The sequence below is a fragment of the Triturus cristatus genome, chromosome 11 (assembly GCF_964204655.1).
Source record: "Triturus cristatus chromosome 11, aTriCri1.1, whole genome shotgun sequence".
NCBI classification, from domain to species: domain Eukaryota; kingdom Metazoa; phylum Chordata; class Amphibia; order Caudata; family Salamandridae; genus Triturus; species Triturus cristatus.
Genome location: NC_140594.1, coordinates 121,210,728 through 121,238,639, shown reverse-complemented (window position 1 = coordinate 121,238,639; position 27,912 = coordinate 121,210,728). Strand labels below are relative to the sequence as shown.

The 27,912-nt window shown below is 47.4% G+C and overlaps 1 protein-coding gene across 1 annotated transcript in view; it reads right to left on the bottom strand.

Moving 5' to 3' along the window:
• The window catches only part of PRR14L (proline rich 14 like), a 405,768-nt gene that overhangs the window by 281,044 nt on the left and 96,812 nt on the right, over positions 1-27,912 (bottom strand). The window contains exons 2-3 of the mRNA XM_085636172.1: positions 20,283-22,082; positions 18,520-18,604 (exon numbers count right to left, since the gene is read on the bottom strand). Of these exons, the coding sequence (XP_085492298.1) occupies positions 18,520-18,604; positions 20,283-22,049 (1,852 nt within the window). The 5' untranslated portion in view covers positions 22,050-22,082. The remainder of the gene's footprint in view (positions 1-18,519; positions 18,605-20,282; positions 22,083-27,912) is intronic.

The following is a 27,912-nucleotide window of genomic DNA, read 5'->3' as shown; positions in this document are numbered from 1 at the left end:
AGAGGATCGATGGCTATGTGCTAGAGCTAGGGATACCAGACTCTTCGTGCCCTATTCAAAGCCACAAGAATGACTTGGGCCCGGTTGAGCTTGATTTTCTTCAGCACCCTGGGCAGAAGTGGTATATGCGGAAAGGCGTATAGAAGACCACAACTCCACTCACGACGAAAAGCATCGCCGAGCGAGTGCCACCTTGGAAATTCCAACGCACAGAACGGCTGACATTGCGAGGTCTCTTTGGTGGCGAATAGATCTAACCAAGGTGCTCCCCACTGCTGAAAGAGACCTTGCACCACCTCCGAGTGAAGACGCCATTCGGGATCCATCATGCACCTCCTGCTGAGTTCGTCCGCCTGTGGCGTTCAGAGAACCTGCCTGGTGTTGAACCACCAGAGATATGCCCTGATGTTCCAGCCATGTCCAAAGGTGGAGAGCCTCTTGACATAGGGTCAACTACCCCACCCCGCCTTGTTTGTTGCAGTACCACATGGCGGTGGTGTTGTCCGTGAACACCTGCACTACTTTTCCCCTGACAGAGGGAAGGAATGCCTTCAGTGCAAGACGAATCGCCCGAAGCTCCAGAAGGTTGATGTGGAGCCCGGACTCCCCCGGAGACCAGAGGCCTCTGATCTCCGCATCTCACATATGGCCGCCCCACCCCAGAAGCGATGCATCTGTCACCACTGTGACCTCTGGGTGGGGAAGGTTGAGGGATCTGCTGTTGACCCAATCCTGGTTGGTTAGCTACCACTGCAATTGGTGTGCAGTGGCCTCCGAGATCAGGAAACAATCTGAAAGATTCCCCTGCGGTTGCGCCCACTGGAACTTCAGGTCCCAATGCAGAGCCCACACATGCTACCTGGCATGATCCACCAGCAGGATGCAGGAGGCCATGAGGCCCAGCAGCCTTAGGGTCATTCTGACCGAAACCCGGAATAGAGGCTGAAAGATCAGAATCATCGCTGTTTGGGAGGATAAGCCCGAAACTGCGTTGTAGCCAGAACTACTCCGATGAAAAGGAGCTTCTGAGAGGGAATCAGGTGTGACTTCGGCACGTTGACAGTGAACACCAGCGAATGCATTAGGTCCACCGTAGTCTGGAGGTGGGAGACGATAGCCTGGGGCGAGCCTGCCTTCAATAGCCAGTCGTCGAGATAGGGGAAGACTGGAACCCCTAATCTGCGCAGGGGCGCTGCAACCACCGCCATCACTTTCGTGAACACCCGCGGGGCGCTGGTAAGGCCAAAGGTGAGCATGGTAAACTGAAAAAGCTCGTGGCCTACCGCGATCCATCGGTAACGCTTGTGGGCCGGCAGGACGGGCATGAGGAAATAGGCGTCCTGCAAGTCCAACGCTACTATCCAGTCTCCATGGGCGAGAGCAGACAGAACCTGAGCCAATGTCAACATGTTGAACTTCTCCTTCTGGAGGAAGCGGTTGACATCCCTGAGATCTAAGATAGGACGCAGGCCTTGGTCCTTCTTGGGTACCAGAAAGTAGTGGGACATGCTTGATGGCTCCATTGGCCAAGAGAGCCGTAGCTTCCTGGCGGAGAAAGGCCAAGTGATCCCCTGACATGCGTTGGAACGTAGGTGGCATGGATAGAGGGGTAGTCTCGAAGGGGAGGACTATCTGCAAAACCCACCTGTCTGCCGTAATGTTCTGCCAGTGGGGGCGGTGATGGCGGATCCTGCCACCCACTGGCAACTGGTGGCCCTGGAGGGTCGGACTAGGAAGGTCTGGAAGCTGCTGCAGAGGGGGCACTGGTGGACTGGCCCGCCCACTGGCCCCCGACACACGACGCTGGGTCCCACGTCCCCTGCCGCGCATAGCCTGGGCAGCTTGCGCAGGCCTGTGGCTCTGGGCAGAACGTGGTGGGGCACCCCTTCCGTAGCCATGAAAGGGGCGAAAAGCAGACTGCGCGGGGTGAGCGGTGGAAGCAAGGCCCAAGGATCTGGCCATAGCCCTCGAATCCTTAAAGCGCTCGAGCGCATTGTCCGCTTTGTCGACAAACAAATGACGGCCATCAAAGGGCATGTCCAAAAGAGTCGATTGGACATCGCCTGAAAAGCCAGTGGACCTCAGCCAGGCGTAGCGTCTCAGGGCTACCGACGTTGAAATAGTTCTGCCTAGCGAGTCGGCGGTGTCCCGCCCATACCTTATGGCGAACTTTGTTGCATCTCTGCCCTCAACGACTCCATGGGAGAGAGTGGCCCGGGTCTCCTCCGGACACTGTGGCAGCACCTGCGCAACCGTGTCCCACACAAAGTGGACGTAACGGCCCAAGAGACATGTGGTGTTCACCGACCACAGTCCTAAGTTGGCGGAAGAAATCATAATCCTCCCAAGATGATCCAGCTTCTTGGATTCTCTATCTGGGGGAGCAGTAGAGAATGTGCGTTTAGAAGTAGAGGCTTGGACCACCAAGTTCTCAGGGGTAGGGTGTTGGGAGAGGAAAATTGGGTCACCCCGGGCCGGGCAAAGGAGTCAGGAAATCATCCTATCCACAGGAGTCCGTGCTGGGCTTGGAGCAGGTGCCCAGAAGGATGTCAGTGAGGGCCTCATTGAACGGCAGCAGGGGCTCTGAAAAGGTCACTGCCGGTTGAAGCACCTCCGTCAGGAGATTGGTTCTGACTGCCACCATAGGAAGCTCAAGGTTTAAAGCATCAGCCGCCCTACGTAACACCACAGCGTAAGAGGCTCCCTCCTCTGTAGCCACAGTAGGGGAGAAAGCATTACAAGGTCTGGAGGAGTGTCCAGCCCACTGGCCTCACCCAACTCCTCTCTCCAGTCCTGTTCACTCAACTGGTCTGCTAGAGGGTCAACAGACCCCTCCCAGTACTCCTCACTCTTTTCTGGCTGCCACTCAGGGCGATAGGTAACGCCAGGACAGAACAGTGGTACAAAAGTACCGGTCGGCGTCGGTCCAGATCCATGTCCAGGTCATGGTGGGGGCCGGGGCCGACGCTGGCTGGGGACACAACCGGCGTCAGAGGAGGCAAAGGTGTTGTCAGTGGATTAGATGCCAGGGGAGGTGTCGTAAGGTCGACTGGCGCCGATCCGGATACAGACCTGGATACCTGGGGTCCTGCAGCGCTGGGGCCGAAGCCACCGGCAGCGAAGGACTAGAACCCCCAGCCGAGTCTGCAGGGCCCGAAGGGGCACTGGCAGTCTCGGGATGCCCTAAGATGGAGGGAGGGTTTCGTAAAAACTATGAAGATGGCAGGGGTCGCTCTGGCTTCCGGAAAGGGAGGGAGGATCAGAGCCGGCCCAACAGGCTCCGCGGGCAGGGCCGCAGAATGACCACCGTTTGCATCCCACATCGCGTCGGCCAGGGAGAACGCGAAGAGCGACGGTGCTTCTTCGCCTTCTTATGCTTCAACTTACCCAAAGACAAAGACTTCGGCGAAGAGTGGTGGTGATGGCTCCGCGACCAGTCCTGCGACCTCCCTCTCGACCAGGACTTCGAGCGGCGCAGAGCAGACTGCCGGGCCTCCAGAAGCTTTCGGGAGGGCTTCCGCAAAAACTTCGGGTTCATGGCCCGACAGTGAGCACGACTTCTGGACGTGGTCACGCTCCAAACACCAGAGGCACATGTGGTGAGGGTCCGTTACCGACATCAATTTGTGACAGGTGTCACAAGCCTTTAAGCCGGTTCGACGTGACACCCCTACGTGCACCAGGAGTCAACACAACTCAAGAAGAGGTCAGCAAAAGTTGAAAAATAGTTAGTCAAAAAGTGACTAAGGGTACCTCTCTCTCCAGATCTGCGCTGGCTGGCGCAAAAAAATAAAGACCTGACGTCCGCGCGACAAGGGCGGAGTCTAAGTAGATACCGAGACGTCAGACGGGCGATCACGACGCCGAACGCGGAGTCGACCGACGCGCAGTTGTACAGCTACGAAAATATTTCTCCGGCTCCAGTCTGGGGGTAATTGTAAGGTAAGTAATCTATAACTAATAGTCTCTTTCGGATAAAAGGATTTATTTTGACAGGTCGAATTTGCAGTTAATATCTCCACAGCCAAGATACCAGAGGGAGGCCTGCAGCCATGTTTACAGTAGCTGATGGCACAATAGGTACTGCAGTTCAATAGTGACATTTAGCTTACAGGCCTGTGGTACACCTTGGTACCAAATACTAGGGACTCAATATTAAATTATTAAATAAACCAGCCAGGTGTATATCAATTTTATCATGGTGACAGGAAGAGCACACGCATTTTACCGCTGTTTAGCAGGGGTAAAGTGTACAGACTTCTATAGCTGGCAAAAATAGGGTTCAGCAAAAAGGTAAATTTGGGATGACCCTGCAGAAACGGAAAATGTCCAACAACTATCTACTATTTAATAACATCTTAATTAGACATGGTATTTTCCCTTTTTCACTGACGTATTGATGTTAAAGAGTAAAGCCTGGCTGGAGACTCACGCCTGGCTGGAGACTCGCTCTGTCCCTTGTGAGTTCATACAATGGCAAAGATACAGAAGATGTGAAAGCATTTTAGCACCATAAAAATGCCAACAAACTTACAAATAAATTGACTATCATACCAGGAGAACAGGCAGCGAACAGATGTGTGGCAACATCTTCCTTCAATGCATGGACAAAAGGATGTTTATTAATCTCTAATGCATACCATCAGCAGGGGTATGTGCATAAATAAATGATGTTAATTGGGACACCACACAATTGAACAATTAAATTATTTTTGGACATTAAATAACATCACTAGTTCTCTCAAGGCTATTCAAATTTAAATCTAAAGAATGGAATCCTACAAGGATTCAAATTTATGACAAGAATTTCAAATATGTATATTTGCATTTTAACGTAATTTAAATTAAATTATTTTGCAGGGCACAAACACCAAAGCTGCAGGTTGCCCAATGGTCTCTACAATAACTGCATGAACAAACTGAGCGAATTACCATAATTTAAAAGGAAAAACATTTCCTCTGGGCAGGGTTTTACAGAATTTGGTTGAAGAAAGGTGGTGCCCCGGAGCAGCAGATTATAGTCAGTATAAGTGCCTGGAAACTTGATGGCTGAGGGGGAATGAGGCCAAGCTGGCAGAAAGTCACATGGACAGGGAAAGGATAACTGTGTGTCTAGTAGAGGGTCTTAAAGGGTATTTACTGCCAGAAATGATGGACTACAACTATCTGAGGGTATGTCAAGCACTATCCCTGAAAAAGGCGGAACCATTGAGGTGACATTGGAGACTATGCTAAGTGAACCACTTACTTTTGAGGAACTGATTTATTAAAATGCTCCTGTGCAGACTAGTCGACCCTTGATTAGCCTCAGAATCTACTAAAAGGATCATTCAAAAAAAGGACAGCAGCCTGGTAAAATGGTTGCTTGATGTAATACTTGAGATATTGTTTTAATTTATCAAATGTTTTGATTACATTATACAGGAAGAAGTGTAAATATCATGCTAAGATATAGTTTTATCTTTAGAGAACACAAAAAGGGATACACCCCGTTTTTCTTTCTTTGTATTTTTATATATTTGTTTTAATGTTGCTATTGTTGTGGTTTTAATTAACTGAACAATAAACGTATTTGTACATTGAGGGAAGTGCCTGGTTGGAGCAGACAAGCCCAAGAAACGAGCACATTGCGAATGTCTAAATCATTCTAGGGCAAAGTCCATTTTCTCACTAAAGAGGAAACAGCCATCGAATGGCATATCCATGAAGGATGCCTGGGCATCCCCAAAAAAGTCAGTACACTTTATCCAGGAATGGTGCTGAACCTGTGGTCACTGCCCGTAATCAAGCATCGCTGGTGTCCAAGCCAGACTGAATAACACATTTTGCTACATCCCAGACGTCCAGGTTGGTTGGGCTAAAGAAACTACTAGGTCTTCCGGAACTGCTGATAGGATTTGGTCCGCCATGCCTCACAAAGCATTGGTGTAGCGGCCCAAGAGAATGCAAGGCAAGCAGAAGAGAACATGAACTTAATAAAAGTCTGCCTGAGTTTGGATTCATGGTGGTTGACACCTGTACCACTAAACTCCTGCATTAGGTGTGGAGTCAGGAAGTCTGGGTCACCGGGCACTGGTCCGTGTGGCAAAGAGCAGCCTCCCGATTGACTGAGGGCGCAGAGCATGGCTTTGCCCAACTACCAAAGAGGATGTGTGTAAAGGCTTTGTTAAATAGTAGGAGAGGTTTAGTATGTGCCTAACCAGGCTGGAGAGCCTCTGTGAGGATTTTGGTCTTGACTTCCATGACAGAAAACTGAAGGTCAAGAACCTCTGGAGCCAGTCTCATAACAACTGCGAAAGAAGCAATATCCTCTGTGGCAGGGCCAGAGGGAGAGACAAGTCCAGTGTTTGGGGAGGTGTCTACACCACTGCCATCCTGTAATTCTGTGTACCATTATTGAGGGGCAAATTCAGCCCCATCATCGTAGTGATTATGATCTCTGCCACGTGGTAAGGCAATATGTCAGACTCACAAGGGTTGGCTATTGGCTACAATTCTGTAGATCGGAACACGGCCTTGGTCGAAGTTCTGACGAGGCTGGCTGAAATCAGAAAATACTAGAGGTGGTGGAGAAGTAGGCATTGCTTTCAAGATCAAGGGGACAAGTACAGAGAGTGGTGTCAGAACTGAGGTCAGGACCAAAGTCAGTGAGGAACCTGAAGCAGATTCAAGAAACTCAGATGGTGCTGGGGGAGGTGGGCTGTTGATGGCACTCTGACTGAAGGCCTCTGTGGGTCCTTGGCGCCTGAAGGTACACCAGAGGGAAGCGGAAGTGTGCCAAATATGTGCAGCATGGCCTTACTAAAGGCCTTGATGTTCTACAACATTGCCTATGGAATCGGGGTTGCCTGGAGAACAACTGTGGAATCAGCTCTTCAGAAGTTCGGGAGACCAAGTGGCACGCTGACACCCTTAGGGCCCTTTCTGAAGTTCAAAAGTGGCATAAAGGGGACAATTCCAGATTGGACTTTTTGTGCTTCTACAGCTTCCCGAAAGACTTTGGCCACAAAAAATATCTGCAGTGGAAATTACTTTAAACTTCAACCGGTCTCGTAATGGAGTCTTCAGATGTTTGTCGATATAGAGTTTCACCTTGCAGTCCTATATGGTCTTCGGGTTCATCTTGGCACAGTTGACAATGGTCCTGGAGTTGTGTTCCCACCTTGGGCATACCTCGTGGGGATCTGTTACAGGTACATGCTTGTGACAGTCCCTACAAGGTTTAAGTCCTATTGTTTTGGGCGGCAACATCTTTCCTTTGCACAATTGTAAAAAGAATTTTTGAAAAATAACGCTTGAAGGACAGGAGAAGTAGAACTTGTCACTTTCATAGTGGAACTAAGTTGGTGCAGAGACACACAGCGTCACCTACTGGCACACAGGTGTACTGCTTTTGAGATTCTAGATCCAGTCTGATGCCTGGGGAAATATTTACAAGATGAAGAACCTGCGGTGCGAAGTATCCATCAGAAAGTCATTAGATGATGACTGGGGGCTAGAGAAGGACTACAAGCTGAGTGTTGACTTCTAATGACCATCTTATGATTGTGTGAGGCTCTTGAAAGATGGTGGGGATCTAGCTTGGAATTTTGCAGCATAGTAGAAGGGTCCTTAAGGCCAATGGTTTATAGGGGAAGGAGGAGGGTTTGTGATAGCCAACAGAGGTAAATGGGTGATGGCAAGTGAAAATCAGCAGTCACATATGTTATGGCAAACTAAGGACCATCTTAAGTGTAGCTGAGCCAAGGATGGCTAAAGGCCTACATGGTCTGCAGATGGATGGCATGAAAGCTGGTGGATGTCAGAAACCAGCAACACTGTGATAAACTAACACACTGAGGAGGGCTGTGACTCCTCCATTTCTTATATGCACACTGCTGGAGCAAAGGGGACCACAGAATTGGCATACAGTCCTACCTTCTCTGGCACACATGGTCATGAACAGGATAGCACCAAAGCCGAATGCTGCCCCCCTCAAACCTGCTTGCATACCTGTGTTTGGGTTCAAGAGGCCATCAGAGTACATTAGTGCCCCGTTGCATGACTTTCACCTGCCTGTGCTATCTGTCTGCTATCTGTTCTGTGTACAAGATAACTTTGCATTCGGGCTGCTTGCGCAGTAGCAGGTTAGAGTTTGAGGTAAGTTCTCAATACTCACTATTCAGTACTTGTTCTGTGTATGAGAGAAAGCTTGCACTGCCAATACGTGAGCTGTGCTTGCTCTTTGTGTGTTAGGGAAGCTTATGCTAATCCATACTTTCCTGCGGGAGATGGGGCGGGGGGGGGGGGGTTAAGGGAAAAAAACTGGCACTGTGATGCAGCCTCTCTTACGAGAAATTAAAACAAAATTAAGCAAAATTACCAGTAATCATGCAAATCCGTCAGTCTGCACTATATTTTACCACAAATTGCATAATCAAGTCAAATTTTAGTGCATGAACACTTAAGAAAAGCACTGTGAACAGTCTCCTGCATTTTTGGTATATTTTTACCACGAATAGCCCGATTTGCAGTAATTATTTACTGCCAGTGCGTATAATTACGCAAAGTGGCATAATGGTGGGGAATTTTGTGTAGCAAGTTGAATGCGAAATTCCCAAAATGACATGAATTACACTGGGATGAGAGCTTGGTTTGCCTCGCATGGAGCCGATCGCAACGGAGTAGAGCTCCGGCGATGGACCCTACAGATACGGTTCTCCTGTGCCTCTGCACCCTGGTCCAGGATGGTTACTGGCCCTCAGCACCCCCTGGACTGCGGGAGAAACAAGCAGAGGAGCGCCCACAGGCAAGATCTCAGCTGTGCGGTCACCATGACTCCAAGACTAAGCGAGAGGAACAAGATGGCGACGACCATGGCCACCTCAAAAGGAGGCTGCAGGGGAGCTGGTGCAGCACTGCGAGGGCCCAGACTAAAAACGAGGAACTCACTCCCCCCCACCCCCAATACTGGAGGACAGCACTGCAGTGTCCCGAGGGCTCCGGGGTACCCCGCTTCTGTGGAGCAGTTGGGCGTGCACAGCAGCAAGTGGATTTGGCGTTGCCCAGCCATCCGTAGAAGTTTGTAGGAGCGGCTAGCCTGAGATGAGGAGGCAGACCTGCATGACAGCAAGCATCATGGTCACCCCAATGAAGAGATCTGGGGTGGTCGGACTGAGACCCACACCCACCCCAAATGACAGGGGGGGGGGGGGGGGGCTTTCTACCCACTGGAGAAAACTCAGTCTGAGGCTTCGACCACATTGGTGATGGAATCTACAGCTGAAGAGGTCGCCGTGAGGCAGACAGAGGTGAGCTGGGGGAGGGGGGGGGGGGGGATTGTCCCTGTGAGGGTTGGCGGGGGGGGGGGTTGCTGGTGCCTGCTAGAGAGCTGGTCTGTGCTGCTGCCCTGCGGCTGCTAAACAGTTGGTTCCTGGGGGGCTGGCACTTATGGTGGTCTAGTGGGGCCAGTGCCTCGGAGAGCTGGCGGCGACCCCTTGCAACGCCAGCCTTAGCGGCACGGACAAGGTGGTGGTAGATGGATAAGACAGGAGAACGGAGGGAGGCCAGCTCCAGAGACCTTTGAGGCAACTAACTTTCAACGCTGCTATGGTGAGAACTAAGATCCAGAAAATGCTGCCGAAAATGCCCCAACCCAGATTGCCGGTACAGTGGGAGACCACAGACTGGATACCCACACTGTGACGATATTAGAAGGTGATCCGCAAAACTAAAAAAGCACTGGAAAACAAGATCGATGTGGTCGCCATAGACCTGGGACTCTTCCGTGCTGACCACTAGAAACTGGCAAGCGGAGATGAAAACTTCAATTGCGACCAGTGCTATCGGAGGCTAATACCAAGATGTATGCAACACAAAAAATTATCAACCCACACAGGAACAAGCCATTAGTGGAGCTCCCGGAGCGGGCAGAAGGCCCCAGCATTGATCTGTACCTGCAACAGTGTTCGTGGGTCGGTCCTCCAACTTGTTTTCAGTGGAACAGGCTCATCGAGTGCCGGGTCGACTGCCGGCACCAGGGGCCCTGCCCCGGCCGCTGGTGGCACGGCTTTCTCAATTTCAGAGATCGGGATGATTTCATTCAGGTGGCCCGAGCGCATGGTGCGTGGGAATTGGGGGGGGGGAGGCAAGGTGAACATACACGCAAACCATACCAATACAGTGCAAATCCGAGAAAGCTTCCTGGCAGTGAACTTGAAATGCTGAACTTGAAATGCACACTGTTCTTCCCAGCAAAACTGAGGATAACTGACAAGGACGGGTCCCACTTCTTTAACCCAGAAACAGAGGCGTGTCACTTGTTGGAAAGGTAGGGGCACCCAACCTCAGAGCAGCGAAACCGAGGACATCACAGGGGATGGTAGAAACAAAAGACACAATGTCAGCAATGAACGCCCTCAAACCCCCAGCTATTGACACTTTGATACTACATTGATAGTTGCTCTTTTGACTGCATAGGTTTGCTGAAGTGCACCACACATTTATGTTTTTAGAGGGGGGCAGACTCCTTAGGCATTGGGGTAGCAGGCAGTTTTTAGGCCTGTGAAGCAAGGCAGTGGGGTGGGAGGAATGGGATTTTCAGGAAAAGCGCCAGGACTCAGGATGCAAACTTGACCATAAGAAACAGCACATTCCAACATGCATGACAGACCTAGACAGTACTTCCATACGACTGACCCAAGGGCTGTCCCTGAAGATCCTTTCTTGGAATGTGAATGGGGGCTGGGTACCAGTTCAAGAGAGGCATAGTTTAGAAATATTTGTCCAGGTAGGACCAGGATAGAATTCTCCTACAAGAAACGTACTTGGTGGGTATCTGCTGTGGGTTGATGAGCCAAGGTAGGAACAAACTGCTGACCCACGCTGGCTATTCAAGGGGGTCCAAAGGAGTGGGAATCCTGGCACGCAGACCCCCCCGCTACAGAATACCCAAACTTAGGCAGATGACCAGGGATGCTGGAAGGCGATCTGGGGATGCTGGAATGCGGAGGACATAGTACTGGAGTCCTGTTACCTATGCTAGGCCTGCAGTCAGCTGGACTAGATAAACTAGGATACTGGCGCTCCCAAAGACACTCCAGCTCAATGAGGGAAACCTAAACCTAATGGTGAGGGGTGAAATGAATCGCGTGACAGTGACAAGTGAGAGATCATGGATAGACCGCCGCCTGTCCCAATTCCTATTGGCTTGGAGACGGATTGATTTGTGGAGGGAGGAACACTCAGACACAGCACTACTCCTGTGCTACTAAAATGATGGTCTCCCGGACTAAAATGGATTACTTGCTGGTCCCACACCCCCAGCCTGGATGATTCACGATTCACTTGTAGAGAGGTATATCAGACCACTCCCCATCATTACATACTTGATGATTTCCACCCCAAGACATACAGGAGAATGTAAACTTGATCCTTGGGAACTGACGGACTAGCGCACCCGAAAGCTTGTGACTGAGACTGCAACTAACTACTCAGACAAGGGGACAGTGGACTTCACGGTTATCCTCTGGGAGGTGTTTAAGGTAATTGCATGGGACCAACTAACTACGCAGGTCTCGGGGTTGGGGGAGGAGGGGGGGGGGGGGGGGGGAGAGGAAAGAAAGACAGGAAAGCGGGAGAGATGGAGGCCACATTGACAACCTGGGAAGGGAGTACATGGCAGCCCTCTCCCCAGAACTCGCCCCTAAGATCAAGAGACTGAGACCAGACTTAAAGGCACACACCCAACAGGAAGCACAGGCAAAATTCTAGGCCCAACAGGGTAGGATATACAAGACGGGCGACAAGGCGGGGAAAGCTTCTGGAACGGCTGTCGCGTAGAGAGGAGGGGTAATAGTGGGTGTCAGCAGTTAGGACTCCTCTGGCTGACATGGCTAAAACCCCACCGGTGATCGCACAAGTTATTGTCGCTTATTTGAAGGGTCTTTACCAAACCCGGACCGGAGGGGTGAAAAAGGCCTGAGGGACTTCATGGTAGACCTCTCAACCCCTAAACTGAGGAGGGATGAGAGGTACGAGTTAGAAGCAGAGCTTATGGGGATGGAAATCTTGTAGACTACAGGCCAAATAAAAGGACAGAAATCTCAGGGTCCAAATGGTCTGCCCAGTGAGTTTTTTAAATGTGTTCTATCCCGCATAGCGTGCCCAATGCAAGATATGTTTATAGCGCCCGGAGGTCATCCTGCAGGATATGAGGAGGGCCGCGATAGAGCTGATTCACAAGCCGAGGAAGACCTTCAGTGGGTGTGCCTCCTATAGGCCAGTCTCCTTGCTCAACCTAGAGACTAAGACATTCGCGAAGGTCCTTGCAAACCGCTTGAAGCGAGTGATAGTCTGGATTTATGTCCTACCGTGCAATGAGACACCACCTCAGATGCTTAGCAGGGTGCCTGGACCATAGGGACAGAATTGCGGAACTGGCTATCCTACTAGCCAAATGCTGAGTGTTTGACTATTGAGTAGCCCGATCTGTGGGCAGGACTACGAAAGATGGGTTTTGGCCCACATTATTTGTCCTGTGTGCGGCTGCATTATAACAATCCAATTGCCAGGGTTAAGTTAACAGGGCGATCCCGCCGGAATTTGGCATCGGCAGGGGCAGTCTCAAGGGGTGCCCGTTATCTCCCCCTACTTTTTACAGTGGTAGCTGAATCACTGGCAGTTTGGATATGCCGGGATGCACTCCTTAGGAGGCTGCGATGAAAGACTGGGTGGGAAGAGGTCGTATCCCTTTATGTAGGTGACCTACTGCTCTACCTGGCTGACCCAGCCCCCTCAATGCCTGAATCTTACAGATTCTGGTGGTTTTTGAGTCTTCCTCTGGGCTCTGCATCAATTGGTGCAACTTGGTAGTCTACCCGCTCTCACAAGAGGGGCATTATGGAGTCCGGAGCTATCTCCCTAGATGGGAATTGTTTGGATATAAGTACTAGGGCATCTCTGTGACCACGGACAAGGAACTTATTATCCAGGATATCCTCACCAGGATCCTGGTTAACGAAGGGGGTGTGTGGGTCGCTCACTGAAGCTCCCGTTCTCATTGCTGGGCAGGGCCCACCTTTATAAGATGATCTACATGCCAACATTTCTTTATGTCCTACAAAACATTAAATTTGAGGTTCTAGAGGGGTTTTCAAAGCAGTGGACGATGTCACCACAACATTATTGTGGGACGGGGTGCCCCAAGAATAGCCCTGCTCATACTGACAAGGAAACCTCTTGAGGGAAAATTGACCTTCCTAACCTGCGTCTCTACTACTGGGCAACCCAGCTACAGGTAGTTAATGATTGGGCTTTCTCATCTCAGCAAAAGCAGATCAGCGGGCAATAAACCAGAACGGCTATGTCCGTCGGGGTGGGCACCCCTGTCCCTGCCCCCACCAACTGAGATGTTGGAAAAAATCTGAAAAGGGGCAAAAAATGCCCTGGGGTGGAAAGGTAAAGCGACGCTGGAAACCCCACTGTGGGAGACAGATGCCCTAAACAGGCGTGATGGAATCATCAACACTTTCTGAGCTGCAAGGACAATGTGAGGTGGCAGGCAATCAATACCTCGGATACCTACAACTGTCTTTCATCCTACGGAGCTACGGAGACCTGATGGCAGACATCTCAGGGGAAACCCTCTGGAATTTAGAGTCCTAGAGGCTCCCTTGATTAGTCATGCGGCGTCACAAATATACTTGGCCCTGCTACACAATAGTCTTCCCCCCACTCAATTGCTTAAGGGGTAAATGGGAGGAGGTCCTGGATAGGTTGGAGAATGACGATTGGAGGGCGGCCTGCAGCTACACCCGTGAGGTGGCGATCAGGGCAGGATTCCAGCTGATACATATGAATATTCTGCACTGGGCATACAACAGGACCAAGCTATTTCATATGGGTAGAATAGAGACAGACCTCTGCGCACAGGGTGTGGGAACAGAGGGACACTACTCCATACGATTTGGAGCAACCCGAAGATTCAGGGCTTTTGGAAGGGGGTGCGGGGCAAGATCTCAGATACCCTGGACAATGCGATACACCTCACTCCACAATTGGTGGCCTTGCGAGTGTGGGGAGACCCAATTCTGGAGCGCACACACACCATTTCTGTAATGTTGCTCGGATGGTGGCATGACAAGACAGGATACAGAGATGGGGAAATGATATAACACCATCACTACGGGAATGGGAGATGGATTGGTGCATGACAGCTGAAGAACTAGTGTACCAGGTGACGGAGTAAAATCCTAATGTTGAGGTCTGCTTGTTGAGACTCTTTCCACACCCCCCTAAACGGAAAGTAGGGAACAGATTTCTAGATCTGGCTTTAGTTCTAGCTAGAGCACAAGACATGAGTTTATGGAAGTCCTGTTATTGGTCATGCTACTCGGACAGTATGGTGTTGTAAGTTGAAAGCCAAACTACCCCTCTGCCCTCGCCCACCTACAGTTGCCCACAATAGGATCAGATAGCTCTTAGCTCCTGTAAGAAGTCAGACCACCATTAATATGTTTGTTACTTGTTCCAGTTCATGGATAAACCCTTTTGTTTTTCAGTTTTTTCTTCTAATAAAAAAAAAAAAAGACAATAAAAGAGAGGCAATATTAGCAAGATCTCCACGTAAGAGCTCCTACCTAAGATTTATCGTGGCACCAGATATACATAGATGCATGAACCCAGGAATATATATTGTAGAGATTAGACCTCTGTTAATGGTCAGTACATCCAGGGGAGTACTGATGGGGTGGACTGGGATAGGAGGCGAGATAGGTACACAGGGCAGAGTGGGTCTCGATGGTCTTTCCTACTGGGGAAAGGATTCACTGTACCAAACCCACAGCTGTACTCTTGGGGGTCTATCTTTATGCGTTTTGATACAAGATGGGCTGCTGAAATGAAGACTGGGCTACTGGGAATTGCTTGTTGTACACCAAACTTTTGTACGTTGTTACAATGAGGTGGGATTTCAGATGCAAAATTTGATAAAAAGATTAGTGAAGAAAAGTACACGGGCATGATTACAATTTTGCCCACGCCTACTATATACCATGCTGGACACATTTTCCACTTAAATGTTTGGAGGGTGGGGGTGGCATCTTCACCACTAAATATCAGGTTTGTTCCCCTACGTTGGGACAGAAAAGCCTCATGCATGGATACGGGTATGTTCTCCTGCCCTAAGTATCCAACTCGGAGTATCTGGTGTCCCGATTTTTAATTTTGGCCCTAGTGTCACAGTAATCAAAGTGTGAGTGCAGAGGCCTAAGCCTGTGGCAGACTATCAGACCTTCTGGACCTGTACTGTGACCTGAAGGCTTGCACAAACCGTGCACTCAAAATGAAATACGAACACTTTCTTGGGTATAGCACATAAAGCAGTGGTGACTGCATACCATGTTTTGAGATGGAAAATTGAACCACACTTATCTGTGTCACGTAGTGTGGGGGGTCTAAAGGCCACTCTTGTGTAAAGTTCTGCTGTTATGTGAATGCCCAGAACCTTGCGCTGAGACCGTATCCATGTTGAGTACGTCTGTAGGGAGCATGCAGCACATGTGCAATAGTTAGACTGTGTCTGAGTGAACTTGAAGCCAGTGGAATCCATTTTGAATACCTTTACTATGGCATAGCACAAGATAGAGTATGAGGAAAGTTTGTGCAGACATTGGTAGTGTATTGCCTGCATTTGTGAAGCTGGTGGAGGGAGATCTACACACTAAAGTGAGAAGGATGGAAACACTAACTTCAGAAATTGCATAAGGATGTTTATTAGCAAGGGCTTGCTTATTAGCTGTCCTTGAGCACAGTCACCTGGTTGACAGTAGGGGTCAGCACTGGGACTGCAGTTTCGGATGCGTAAGGTGAGGCAGTTTCTAGGTCAGGCCTGCCTTTTTGTCTAGATTACTGCTTCAAAGAGTCGGAGGATAAACAGAAGCAGAAACCTAACCTCATTTTGCCTACGTTATGGGTGCTCCAGTTGGGAGACATCACCAGTGCTGCCTGCTGTGAGAAGCAACACAAAGGCCTTGTCTGCAGAGCAGCCAGAGAAGGACACATGAAAGAAAAACAACCCCAACAGGTTCTGAAGTTTGTGGCAGTGGATCCCTATCCCCTGCCTACACAATTTGTATAAATGTGGGCACAACCCATACCATTTTGCTCCAGTTCAAAGACCTTTATGACCAAGGAAGGGTGTTCTCTGCAGCCAGTTTATAAGGTGAGAGGACAACACTAGAAATCAGCACTTTCTGCTGAAGTTGAGTCTTTGCCTAGGGTACAGAAGACTGTCTGCTGAGAGAGAAATTGTACCTGCATGGCACTGCAGAAGGAGAGACTGTCCTGGAGGAGAAGCTATGAGAGACCTGTGCTGCAGAGGGTTACCCGGTTTCATAGAAGGATCTGCGATAAAGCCTACATGATTGCACTCGCCCAGTTGGGGCTTCAACCTCCTTTGTGCATGTATCAGCCACGTTGGGGCTGCAACTGCTCTGGTGCCATTTCACCAGCCAGACAATGCCTGCAGCAGCCAGACATGTATCTGTGTGAAAACACCAAAGCTACCAATTGTCAGCCTCTCGAACGCAAAAGAGACTAACTTCTGACCCACTACATAATTGGGTGATCCGATTGGGTTTCTGAATTTTGGGGCCACAGAACCTGCACACAAGCTTGACTCATGCTTCTTCCATAACTGTAAAGGCTGGGCGGGAGGACAAAGTAATCATGAGCCACTGGGGGAGGTGAAAGCACAATGTGAACAATTGGTGTAGCACCACAAGATAGATTAGTGACCAGGCTCACGGCCCTGTACACTGAATTGAATTGTGTAGTTTTTAGTACTGCTGTGAGATCAAAAAAATACTTTATCAAGGTCCGAGCTTTTGCCTCCCCTAAAGCTAACTCCATGAAGAACAAGTTGCCTGCCTTTGGTAACGCCTTTTCTGGTAGAGAAGCTATTTAACTGCAGATTCCTCACCTTTTTAATATCCCTCTAGGTGCAAGACTGGATCTAGAATGATTTCAGTAGTACCCCTGTGCATCTGTAGTTTGCGTCACACGGTTCTGCAACAATGCTGATCCACTCCGGAAGTGGTGTGCAGAGTTGTACATAGGCACCATCCATTCAGTTTCTTCCTGAGCTGTCCGCACCCTGAAGCACGGAGCCCTATTGCAGATGGCTGGGACCAGTGTACAGATCTCTAAAGTAGGCCTTTTAGGTGTAAGAGAGTAGAGTTCACACAATAGGTAGAATGGGAGGGTCAGTGGGGAATCTGCGGTTAGGTACAGTCTCTACCAGAAAAGGAGTTTCCAAAAGTAACTAACTTCTGATAGAGACTTCTAACCACAAATTAGTCACATATTGAATAGATACCAAAGCAGTGCCATTCAGTAGGCAGGTCTGTGAACTGCCACACAAACCAAAAAGTCCTCAGAGCCGAGCAGGCAACATGCCTATCTCAATGGACATTGCTGTCTAGACAGTAATGCTTCAAAAAAATAAGGAGCGATGCTCATGTAGCAGTCTAACAAATGCATAGAACAGGAACTTTACCTGACAAAGCAGTAGTAGCAGCCTAGATTCTGGTGGAATGAGCATGCAATCTCTCCAGAGGCTGCCTTTTAGCCTATGCATAGCACATTTTAATGTAGAGTAAAATCCAAACGGAGATGGTCCTCTTCGGCACTGCTTTGCCCCACTTTGTGCCGGCAAATCCCAAAAAACAGCTGTGCGTCCACACTGTGTTCTCTGGTACAATTAATGTAAAAACAAAGGGCTCTTTTCGGATACGAGTAGAGTCATTTCTCCTCCTGCGAGGGGTGAGGTAGAGCAAAGAACGTTGAAGGGTCATTTTTTGCTCAGCGTGAAAAGGAGTTATCACTTTTGGAAGAAAGGAGGCTCAGGTCCTCAAAAGCAGTTTGTCTGGGAAAAATATGGTGTATAGCAGGTTGAGGGAGAAAGCTTGCAGCGCGTTTACCCACCGCATCCATGTTACGGACAATGCACTTCCTTTCACAAAGGTCTACTTGAAATTTGCTGCAACAAAGTATTTTGGTGTATTGATCCAGAGTTTTTAGGTTAAAGTGTGCCTCTATAAGCATATACAAACATGTTTAGTGCTTTGCTGAATATACTTTTATGTAAAAGTGTTGACTAACTTAGTAATGCAATGAGAAATATGAATTTAAACAGCGCAGCAGACATTGGATTGCTGCTGAAAGGCAATTGAAAAACATTCCAGCGGTAAAGAAGTAAGCTTAAAAAACATTGCCATTTCCCATAAATTGCCTTATTCAAACCTGACCCGACTTGATGAAAACCAAAGACCTTCTGGAAAGAACTCACTAAAACATCAAACCAACCCAAATAAGAGGCCAACGTGTTAAAATAAATCATGCCTACTGTTTGACAGTGAAATAAATGGCAGATTAACAGTCATTTTTTAACAGTAAACAAATAATTTAGTAAACTAAGGTTTCTTTGCAATCTAAGCAAATAAAAGGACTACTGAAAGCCTAATGTATGCTGCACCATACCTTCACTGTCCAGCATGTCCGAGATTGTTGTTCCCTTGCATCTTGAGGGATATTCTTTCGCCTTCGGCACTACTGCAGCCAGCCTCTAAAATGGTACACATAAACACACTTGAGACTAAGGTTAAGAATCAACGCTGCTACAGTTCTGGTCTTAACCAAAGGGACGGCACCTACCTAGACTCCTTTCGGACTGGTAGCCCCTGCCACCAAATGTCCAGTCCTTGGCTCCCGGAAAAGGTAAGTAATTTATATCGACACACTGCATTAAAACGGAGGTTCAACATGCAACAAATGAATATCACAATCTAAAGAGACCACTTACTTAAAGGCATACCATCACAGGGTCAGAAACTGAAGATGCCAATTCACAAGGATGTCAACACTTCCTGCTACAATGCTCAGGGACTGTTTTGAGCAAAACAAAGCTACAACATACTATACCCATCCCTTGAACCGCACCATGGCCTACTATCACTAAACATTCCACACAGTTACAAAAATTTCTCCCCCTCTCAATTATGAGCTTCCCAAGTCATCCAGATATGTTCCCTTTCCTCACTATACCTCAATTAGCAAATATGTTCTTCCCTATGAATCCTGTACCATGAAACCATGCTCCAAGAAGTACAATTCAAACTGCACTGCTGGGACAGCAGATTGATGTATTACCAAACAAAGCTGTACCTTCCCAATGAATTCCTCAGACTTGCCCTCTGCAAGCAGCTGCTTGCACATCTCTATGCTAGGCTAAGTTAAATGAACTTGGAAATGTCACCAACCTAGCTCCAGCAGGCACCTTACTTATCACTAACTTCTGGTCGACATGCTTCTGCCCTAACTGTTGTGCAGTAAATGTCCCATGGCTTTCATCAGAACATCTAGGCCCTCCTAACTGCCCTGAAATTACCGATTTATTCTAACCCAACAGGGAAATCATATAATGAAATGTTAAACCTGTCAGTCAGTAATATGGTTGTAACTTGAGATTTTCCAACGCGCCACCATTGGAGACACAAAGGTAGCATATTAGGTACCGCCACTGGAGCACCTGTAGAGAAGTTTATTCCTTTATAGAAACGCAAGTTCCAGCCTGGAGTCTCTTTGGGGTAAAATAAAATGAGAAAGCATTGGAATAAGTAGGGCAGAATCATGTCGACCACGAATTAGTGATGAGGTTTCCTAGAAACAAACCTTCACCCTCATCATGCTGTTTTTAACCTTGTATAAGTTGGCTACATGAGTGAATAAATCTTAGAAATACCAATCCACTCTTAATAAAACTTTAAACATATTGAACCCTCAGAAAGCCAAAAACACAAAGCACAATGGACCTGGCTGAGCCCGCCCCACATACTTGCTGGCGAAGGAGCATCCCAAGAATGAAGCATGCAACCTTGTGTGGGTGAGGAACTACATACTTTTTTTTTTTAGAAGAATCGAGTTAATGCAGCTAGTAAAGTGTTATTGTCCCTCATACAAGTAGGGTTAACAACATCCTATCTCAGAGCTTGGCAGTTTTTGTTAGTAGTATAGATAAGTGTTGGAGAGGTTTACCAAGTTAACTCATAAAAAAAGTCTCTTGTTACCCCTTTGATGATCGAGCTCCACTTAAAACTCACCAACCACTGCACTTACAAGTCCTTCCTCCCTTCTTTGTGCCCATGGGAGCCATTGGCAGATCCATGGTGGGGAAAGCATGGCCTTAATTACAACAAATTAAAAATCAATAAATATGTTTTCGCATGTTGCCTCTCATACTCTACCTCATTCTGATACTGTGAATCGCTAGATGTTGCAGGCAGTTGTTTAATAGAGGCCTTTTCTTCTGCAGACTGGGCCTCCAGATCCATTGTCGCCCAGTTCTCTTGCTCCATCTCCTCTGTGGATGCTTCATCCCACGCCTCCTGCTCCTGCTCCTGCTCCTCTACAGCCTCACACTGCAGAGATTCCTTGGCCATCCGCTCCAGTGCCTCCTGCTGCAGAGCCACTCTGGTCTGCTTATCCACTGCTGCCCAGTTCTCTTCCTCCGCTTCCTCTTGGGAGGCTGCATCCCATGCCTCCTGCTTTTCTATGTCCTCACACTGCGGAGGTTCCTGGGCCTCCAGCTCCAGTGCCTTCTGCAGTAGAGCCTCTCTGGTCTGATTATCCATTGCTGCCCAGTTCACTTGCTCTGCTTTTTCATGGGATGCTGCATCCCAGTCCTTTTGCTCCATCACTGCTCCAGCCTCAGACTGTAAAATTTCCCAGGCCTCCAGTTCCAGTTCCTCCTGTTCCAAACCCACCCTGGACTCCAGATCCATCACTGCCCAGTTGCCCTGTTCTGCCACCATTGCTGCCCAGTTCTCTTGTGCTGCCAATTCTCGACATGCTGCTTCATAGGCTTCCTGTTCTAATGCCTCCCGGGCTTCCTGCTCCAGCCTCTCTCGAGTCTCATACTCGAGAACCTCACGGGCCTCTTGCTCCAGTGCTTCTTGAGCCTCTCGTTCCAATGCTTCCTGGGCCTCCTGCTCCAATGCCTCCTGGGCTTCCTGTGCTAACGCCTCTAGATCCATTGGAGCCCAGTTTTCCTGATCTTGTGTCTCTCTGTATGTAGCTTCCGGAGTTTTTCTACATAGTATCTCCAGCATAAGCACTCTCCCTGTCTCCAGCTCCCGTGCTCTTTGAGTCACCAGCTCGTCCAAGGCTTCCTTCTGTGTCTCACGTTCTATCACCTCATCCACTGCCTGATGCAATGCTTTCTGAACTGCTGCCTCTTTGCTTTCCTTATCCAATGCTTTCCCGTCTTCCTGCTCCAGGACCCCACATGCCTTCCCTTTCAGCACTTCCAGAGTTTCTCGTTCAAATGCCAATTGGGACTCCCAACATAGTGGTTTCTTTGCGGCCCATGTCTTAGAGGCCTCAGGTTCCAACACCACTTGACCGGCCTGGTCCAACTGTTTACTGTCCATCTTCTCCAATGTTTCTTGGGGTTCCCATTCCATCTGTTCAAGTGCTTCATGCTCCAGAGATTTCTGAGACTGAAGCTTTTCAGAGGTCACAACCTTAGTTGCAAATTTCTCAATTTTAAAGCACCCCATTTTTTCTCCTTCTGTTGCAACTTTATCCGTCACTTCTATGGCCTCCTTGTTAATGGTCTCCAGCAGTCGGCTCTCACCAGACTCTGTAAAGCTGTCAAGGGCGCTGCTTTTAATGGAAATCTGTGCTTCCATCACATCTGTGGTTTGTTCATTCCTACCCTTGATCGGAGACTCCTCTGCTGCATGAGCCCGCCCAGCTGACCAGCAGTTTTCTGGTGTTCCCTCATGATATTTGAACTGTAATCTGCACTTTTCTTCTGCATGAGCAGACCAGTCACCACCAGAGACAATGCTCAGCTGGGATAGTTCCAGTTGTGGACTTCCATCTACCTCAAACTCAGCCAACAGGCTTGATGATACTTCTGCATAGAATTCACTGCCACAGGTAGACACAGAGGACTCAGAAGCGGGTGCCTGACTGGTGACCGGGGCTTCCAATACAGATGACAGCATTGCTGGGGAAGGCAGCGATGAAAAGCCCTCTCCCTGCAAAAACAAAAAAGGTCTATGAGACTAGCACTCAACAGTACATCCTTTCTGAAGCATGTAAAGCAAAATAGTCTAGTCACGTTCAACAGTCGAAATTTGCCACTTGACAGAATTTTATTTCAATTGTTTAGTTCAGTATGTCATGTAACTCAATTCTAGTGTTTTCACAAATAAATTATAATGTGAGTCTTTGCAGATCTGTGTAATAGGAATTAATGGTGTCAAGATAAGAAAGGGAAGATACAGTAATGGTATATCAGTTACTAAACATTATACAACATGCCAGTACTATACTGCTTTTTGGAACTTCACAATTTTGATTATTAGGATTGGTGGTTCACAGCAGCTCTTTCCTTCTAAGAGAGCAAAGAGCAATGTTTGTAGTAGTAAGTTTCTTCTAGCCTTTCAGTAGGCCAAGTGACTTAATTTTCCTTTCAGACCTGCCACCCTTCTATGCTCATTTCATTCGATACATTGCACATGCCTATTTCACTTCTGACACATTCATCCCTCACTGCTGGCATAATCTAAACCATCCATACTCAGCTCACCATCTCACTCCAGGAACTACTCCCTTTCTTCCAACCTCATCTCAATTCCAGTTTTGTGCCTTACTCACCAATGCCACTTAATGCACATCTTCCTAGGATTCGTACATGTTGGTATACTTTGAGAGGGATCTTTAAAGTGGCTTGATCTATATTCTACCTCCATATGCAGCAGTATTAATACCACTGTTAAACATTTAAGTCCATCTATTACTTGTGATCCAATGTATGAAACAAGTTAAAATATGTGACACATTACAGAACAAGTTTTGGCTGCGCCAATCTCACGTCACAATGGCAAGAGCAGTTTCCACCAAATCACAGGTAAATTTTCTACTTTTCCTCCAAAGCCCTATAAATATAGAACTCAACTGAGGAGAGGCTGTGGCTTAACGGCAGGGTGGTCGACGTCAAATCTGGGGAACCAGGTTCAAGTCTCGGCAACAATGCTCAACATCCTTTGATTCTGGGCAAATCACTTAATCTCCCTGTGCCTAGCAAAAACGAATGTGTCCCGTCTGTAACGCAACTGGTGCTCATGTAAAGCGCTCTGATACCTTAGGCTCCAGTTCACGCTATATAAAACTCCGAGAAAAAAAAAACTGATCACGTCTCTGGTGACTATTTTGGCACTGTGAATGATTATTTTTTGCTATCTAATTCTAAAGAACCATATAACATCTGTGCCAAAGAATGAAGCACGTTTTCAGAAGATTCATCATTGGACATGTTAACACTTAAAATATCTCCAAATACAACAATCGGTACCTTTCCTGCTATCTGAACTAAAATGTAGAAGAGGAAATCCTACTAATATTGCAAAAATGTGTTCACAATTTTACGCCACTTACCTTTCTGAAAGCAATCACTTCTACAGCATGGGCAAAAGGAACTGCAGACCGAGAGATAGAGGACAACTGGGGCAGCTAATGCTCTCCAAAGATACGATAGTCATTTCAATAGCATAGAACACAGAAAGAGACTAGATTTTCAGTCTGATTTTGTGCTTGCTTACATGTGAACTGGGTGATAAATATTTAGTAGAAACTCAGCAGAACTAATCTCAGAAGCATGCTTGTGGAAAATGCCTTAGGTTGCTTAAAACAATATAATACCATACAACTTATTAATCAAGTTTTATACATCGTAGTGAAGCCACAATGCACTTTTTAGAGCTGCACAATGTGCAACATGTTCTGTGGTACACTGCACTACTCAGCAGTTTGTGCTGCACTGTGCGAGCTGTGCTGTGCTGGTTTGGGCAAACACAATCTGTGCTAGTGAGTGCACAGCTCTATGAAGTGCTGCATGTCCTTGCCTCCCTCCCCCCGAATTTGCTCTGCTACATAGATCGCTTAGTGTAGAATTCAGTCAGATGGCACTCAATGATCTTGCTGGCAGAGAACAAGTACTCTCATTGTCTTGAGAGACACCCATCAACAAAACTGCAACCATTTGCTCTTGTATTGAGATAAAGTAGCACATTTTTTGCAGACTCTTGAACCTTCGGATTGTTAAATGGGACACGTGGCCAACTCTCAAATAGTTTTTGGGAACCAAACATGTAAAGTGAGTGGGTGGTTTCAAAGCAATAAGGTGGACCAAAGTCAAAAGGGTTGATCACAGTGAAAGAATGATGACCCTTTACAGACCTGGCAGGGTCCGTTTAGCATGGCCAGGATGATTGAAGACCCTCTTTAAAAGTGGAGTCGGAAGGAAAGCATAAAGAATATTCTCCAACCAGTCCAGCATAAACCTATCTTTTAGGGATACTGGACTCGTGCCCATTCAGCAACCAAAATTGTAATGTTTCTTGGCCAGAGGCTCTTGAAACTGTATGCATCAAAGAGAGTATCCAGGTTTGTCACATTCAGCTCCTAGTCCTGTGTTATCGAAAGAAATGGCATTATCATTATAAAAAGTCAGCATCTGTGTGTTCCTGTTAAGTTGTTCAACCATAAATCTTTTTATTTCTGTTCCACATACGGGAACAGCTCAGCTGCAAGAATGAATGACATCCAGAAAGCCAGAAAACTGCACTGAGTATGACGTACCTTGGGGAACGAGAAGAAGTTAGAGAAACAACTTAAGGATTTGGGGCCTTATGTTCGTATAATGCATTAGGCGAAAGTGGTTGCAATTTGAGCACCAACTTTTACCAAATGCATTGTTTTTTGCAAAGCAGCATATGTTCAAACATGTTGGTTCACACAATTCTGATTCGGATGGGGGCAGATGTCATTATCTTATCCACCTCATTAATATGCATGAGATAGGTTGTAAATTGTGACCCACTATGAATCGATACCATCACAGAGATGATGGCCTTCTGGGGTCAGCAGACCTCTATGGCTGTGAATGGTTTTAAATAAAGCAATCTTTCTTCCATTAAAGAAAAACTGGATGTATTAAAAAAAGAAAAAAGTTTCTATAACTTTTTTTAAAAAAAATTATAGCTGCCAGTGTCTACCCTTTAGGGGCCCCTATCTGTTTGCAAGTGGATTACCATCTCCTTTGAGCTGTTTGTAACCATCAATGATGTGCCACTGCAATTACAGTCACAAACCATTGATACATACCATTAGAAATCACAAATTAGAAGAGACACCCAAAACATGCCCCTTTCAATTTGCAATTCTGTATGTAATTTTGAACTTACCTTGCGATTTAGCAATGAATTACCAAATCCCAATTGGGGTTTTGAACATATCCAAAACCAATTTTGCTGTCGTAAAGGCTCCGATTTTGAGAATTGGAGCCTTGGTGGCCGCAAAATAGCTTTGGATACAAGGCCCTTGGTGTCCTGGGGATGTGCAATTTAAGCGCTAACGTGTACTGACTATCTAGATAATGTTCGGTTGAGATTTCTCCTAAATGTGTTGGAGGTCATGCTGGAAGCTTCAATGATGAAAATCAAGGAAGAAATGTTTACCGTTCAGAGAGATCTGGTAAGCTCAAGAGACTGGGAGTGGAAGGGGCCAACAAACATGGAAGGCTTTCAGACAACCTGAAACAAAAGTTAAGAGTCTGGAGGCACCATGATGATCAAGCTAACCAGCGATGTAGATGGAAAGATTACTGGGAGTTTTCAAATTGCACAAAACTTTGTCCCTGGGAAATGCTAGGCTTTCAGTCTTTCCTGGCCTGAAAAGAGAAGCAAGGCAAAGGGCAATAACGAATAGCTTCTTACCTGTCGGTGTAGTTTTGCAGCTTCAAGAAATTTCTGGATTCACATGCTGTGCATTACTCCCATTATTCCGCCATCTAGTGGTTGGGATCGGAATTGTTGTATGTATCCCCTTTTTTAGGTCTCGCCTGCCCCAGAGCATGCGCTGGTCTGGCGAGACTTTTTGAGAGGGCTCCAAAAAGTGCTACCAGGCCAGCCTAGAACTACAGTGCATGTGCTCGGGCGCGCGTGCCGCTCTTTACCGTGATTACTTTCACTTTCGCGGCCGCTTGGCATAGCCAATAGGTCTCGCTTTTGGGACCTTATAAGTATTTAGTTATGCAACTGTTGCAGGGCTAAACACTTGTAAGGTCCCAAGGGCGAGACCTATTGGCTATGCCAATGCTTGTTTTGTGTGTGTGTGTGTGGTTGGTGGGCGTCGACATACCTCCATTTGGTGTCCTCTTGTGACGTCTAAGAGCTTCCTCCCGACGCTCCCACCTTTGGTCGCCATCTTCGGATTTTTTTTTTTTTTCCTTCCCAGTCTTATCTTTTCTGGCGGAGGAGGGTGGGTTCGCTAGTGAATCCAGAAAATTCTTCAAGCAGCAAAACTACATCGACAGGTAAGAAACTATTTGTTTTGCAGCGTGAATCTTTTCTGGATTCACATGCTGTGCATAGACTTTGTAGCGGTTTGTCAGTCTTGTGGTGGCTGGGTGGAAGAGGAGCGCTGGTTTGTGAATAGATGTTGTAGAACCTATTGTCCTACTAGTGCTTCTTTATTCATTTGAATATCCACACAAAAATGTTTTGTGAACGTGTGCACTGAAGACCATGTTGCTGCTAGGCAAATGTCTTGAATTGGTGCTTAGTTTTCCTGTATTCTTTGGTTTTTTCAATGTAATACATGACTGCTCTTCTAGCGTCAAGAGTGTGCAATGCTTTCTTTGCTTGTGTCTTTGGTTTTTGGAAGAAACCTGGACTTTGTATAGTTTGGTTCATGTGGAATTTTGATACCACCTTTGGCATAAAACTTGGATCGGTTCTCATGACAATCCTGTCATCATGTATTTGGACGTAGGGTTCCTGTAGTGTTAGTGCTTGCAATTCACTAACTCTACGTAGAGATGTTATTGCTTCTAAAAAGAACATTTTTAGCGTGAGCATTTGTGGCGTTGCCTGTGTAATGCTTCATCAGCTGAGCGAGCACTATATTTAGGTTCCATGTGGGTGCTGGCACCATTTTTGGAGGTGCGATTCTTTTTGCTGCTTCTAGGAATCTTTTGACAACGTGAGAAGTGAAGAAACTTTTCCCGGTTTCACCTCTTGTATATGCTACAATTACTACTAAGTGTACTTTTAATGATGTCTAGCTTAGTTTACTCTGTAGTAAACGTGTTAACTACTTCATAACTGTTTTCTCCTTGGTGATCCTTTTGAAAGATGTTCTTTAAGGCACCATTGAGAGAATTTTCACCATTTTGCCGAGTAAAATTTTCTTGTTGTTGGTTTCCTAGCTTCTCTTACAAGTGCCATTTTGCTTTCTGGCAGTTTGAGGTGTGCAAATTCTAAGTCCTCAGGAGCCATGCCGAAAGGCTTAGGCTCTCGGGTTCTGGGTGAAGTACCTTTCCGTCTTGCATGGTTAGTAAGTCTTGTCTTTTTGGTAATGTGTGCATTTTTCCTTGAGATATCTCCATTATCTCTGAGTCTGCCTGGCCCATTGTGGTGCAATGAGAATCATGGTCATGTGGCTGATCTTGCATTTGTTGATCACCCTGTGTAGAAGTGATATCGGGGGGGAAAAGCGTACGCTAATTTCCCTGACCAGTCTATCCATAGCGCATTCCCTAGGGACTGATTGCAAGCTTGCTTGGATGCAAAGCTTTGGCATTTCGCATTGTGGGGTGTTGCAGATAGGTCGATTTGCAGAGTTCCCCATTTTTAGGTCTCGCCTGACCCAGCGCATGCGCTGGTCTGGCAAGACTTATTGAGAGGGCTCCAAAAAGTGCTACCAGGCCAGCCTAGAGCTACAGTGCATGTGCGCGGAAGCGCGCGCCGCGCTTTACCTCGATTACTTTCACTTTCACGGCCGCTTTGAAGTTTGATCGCGATT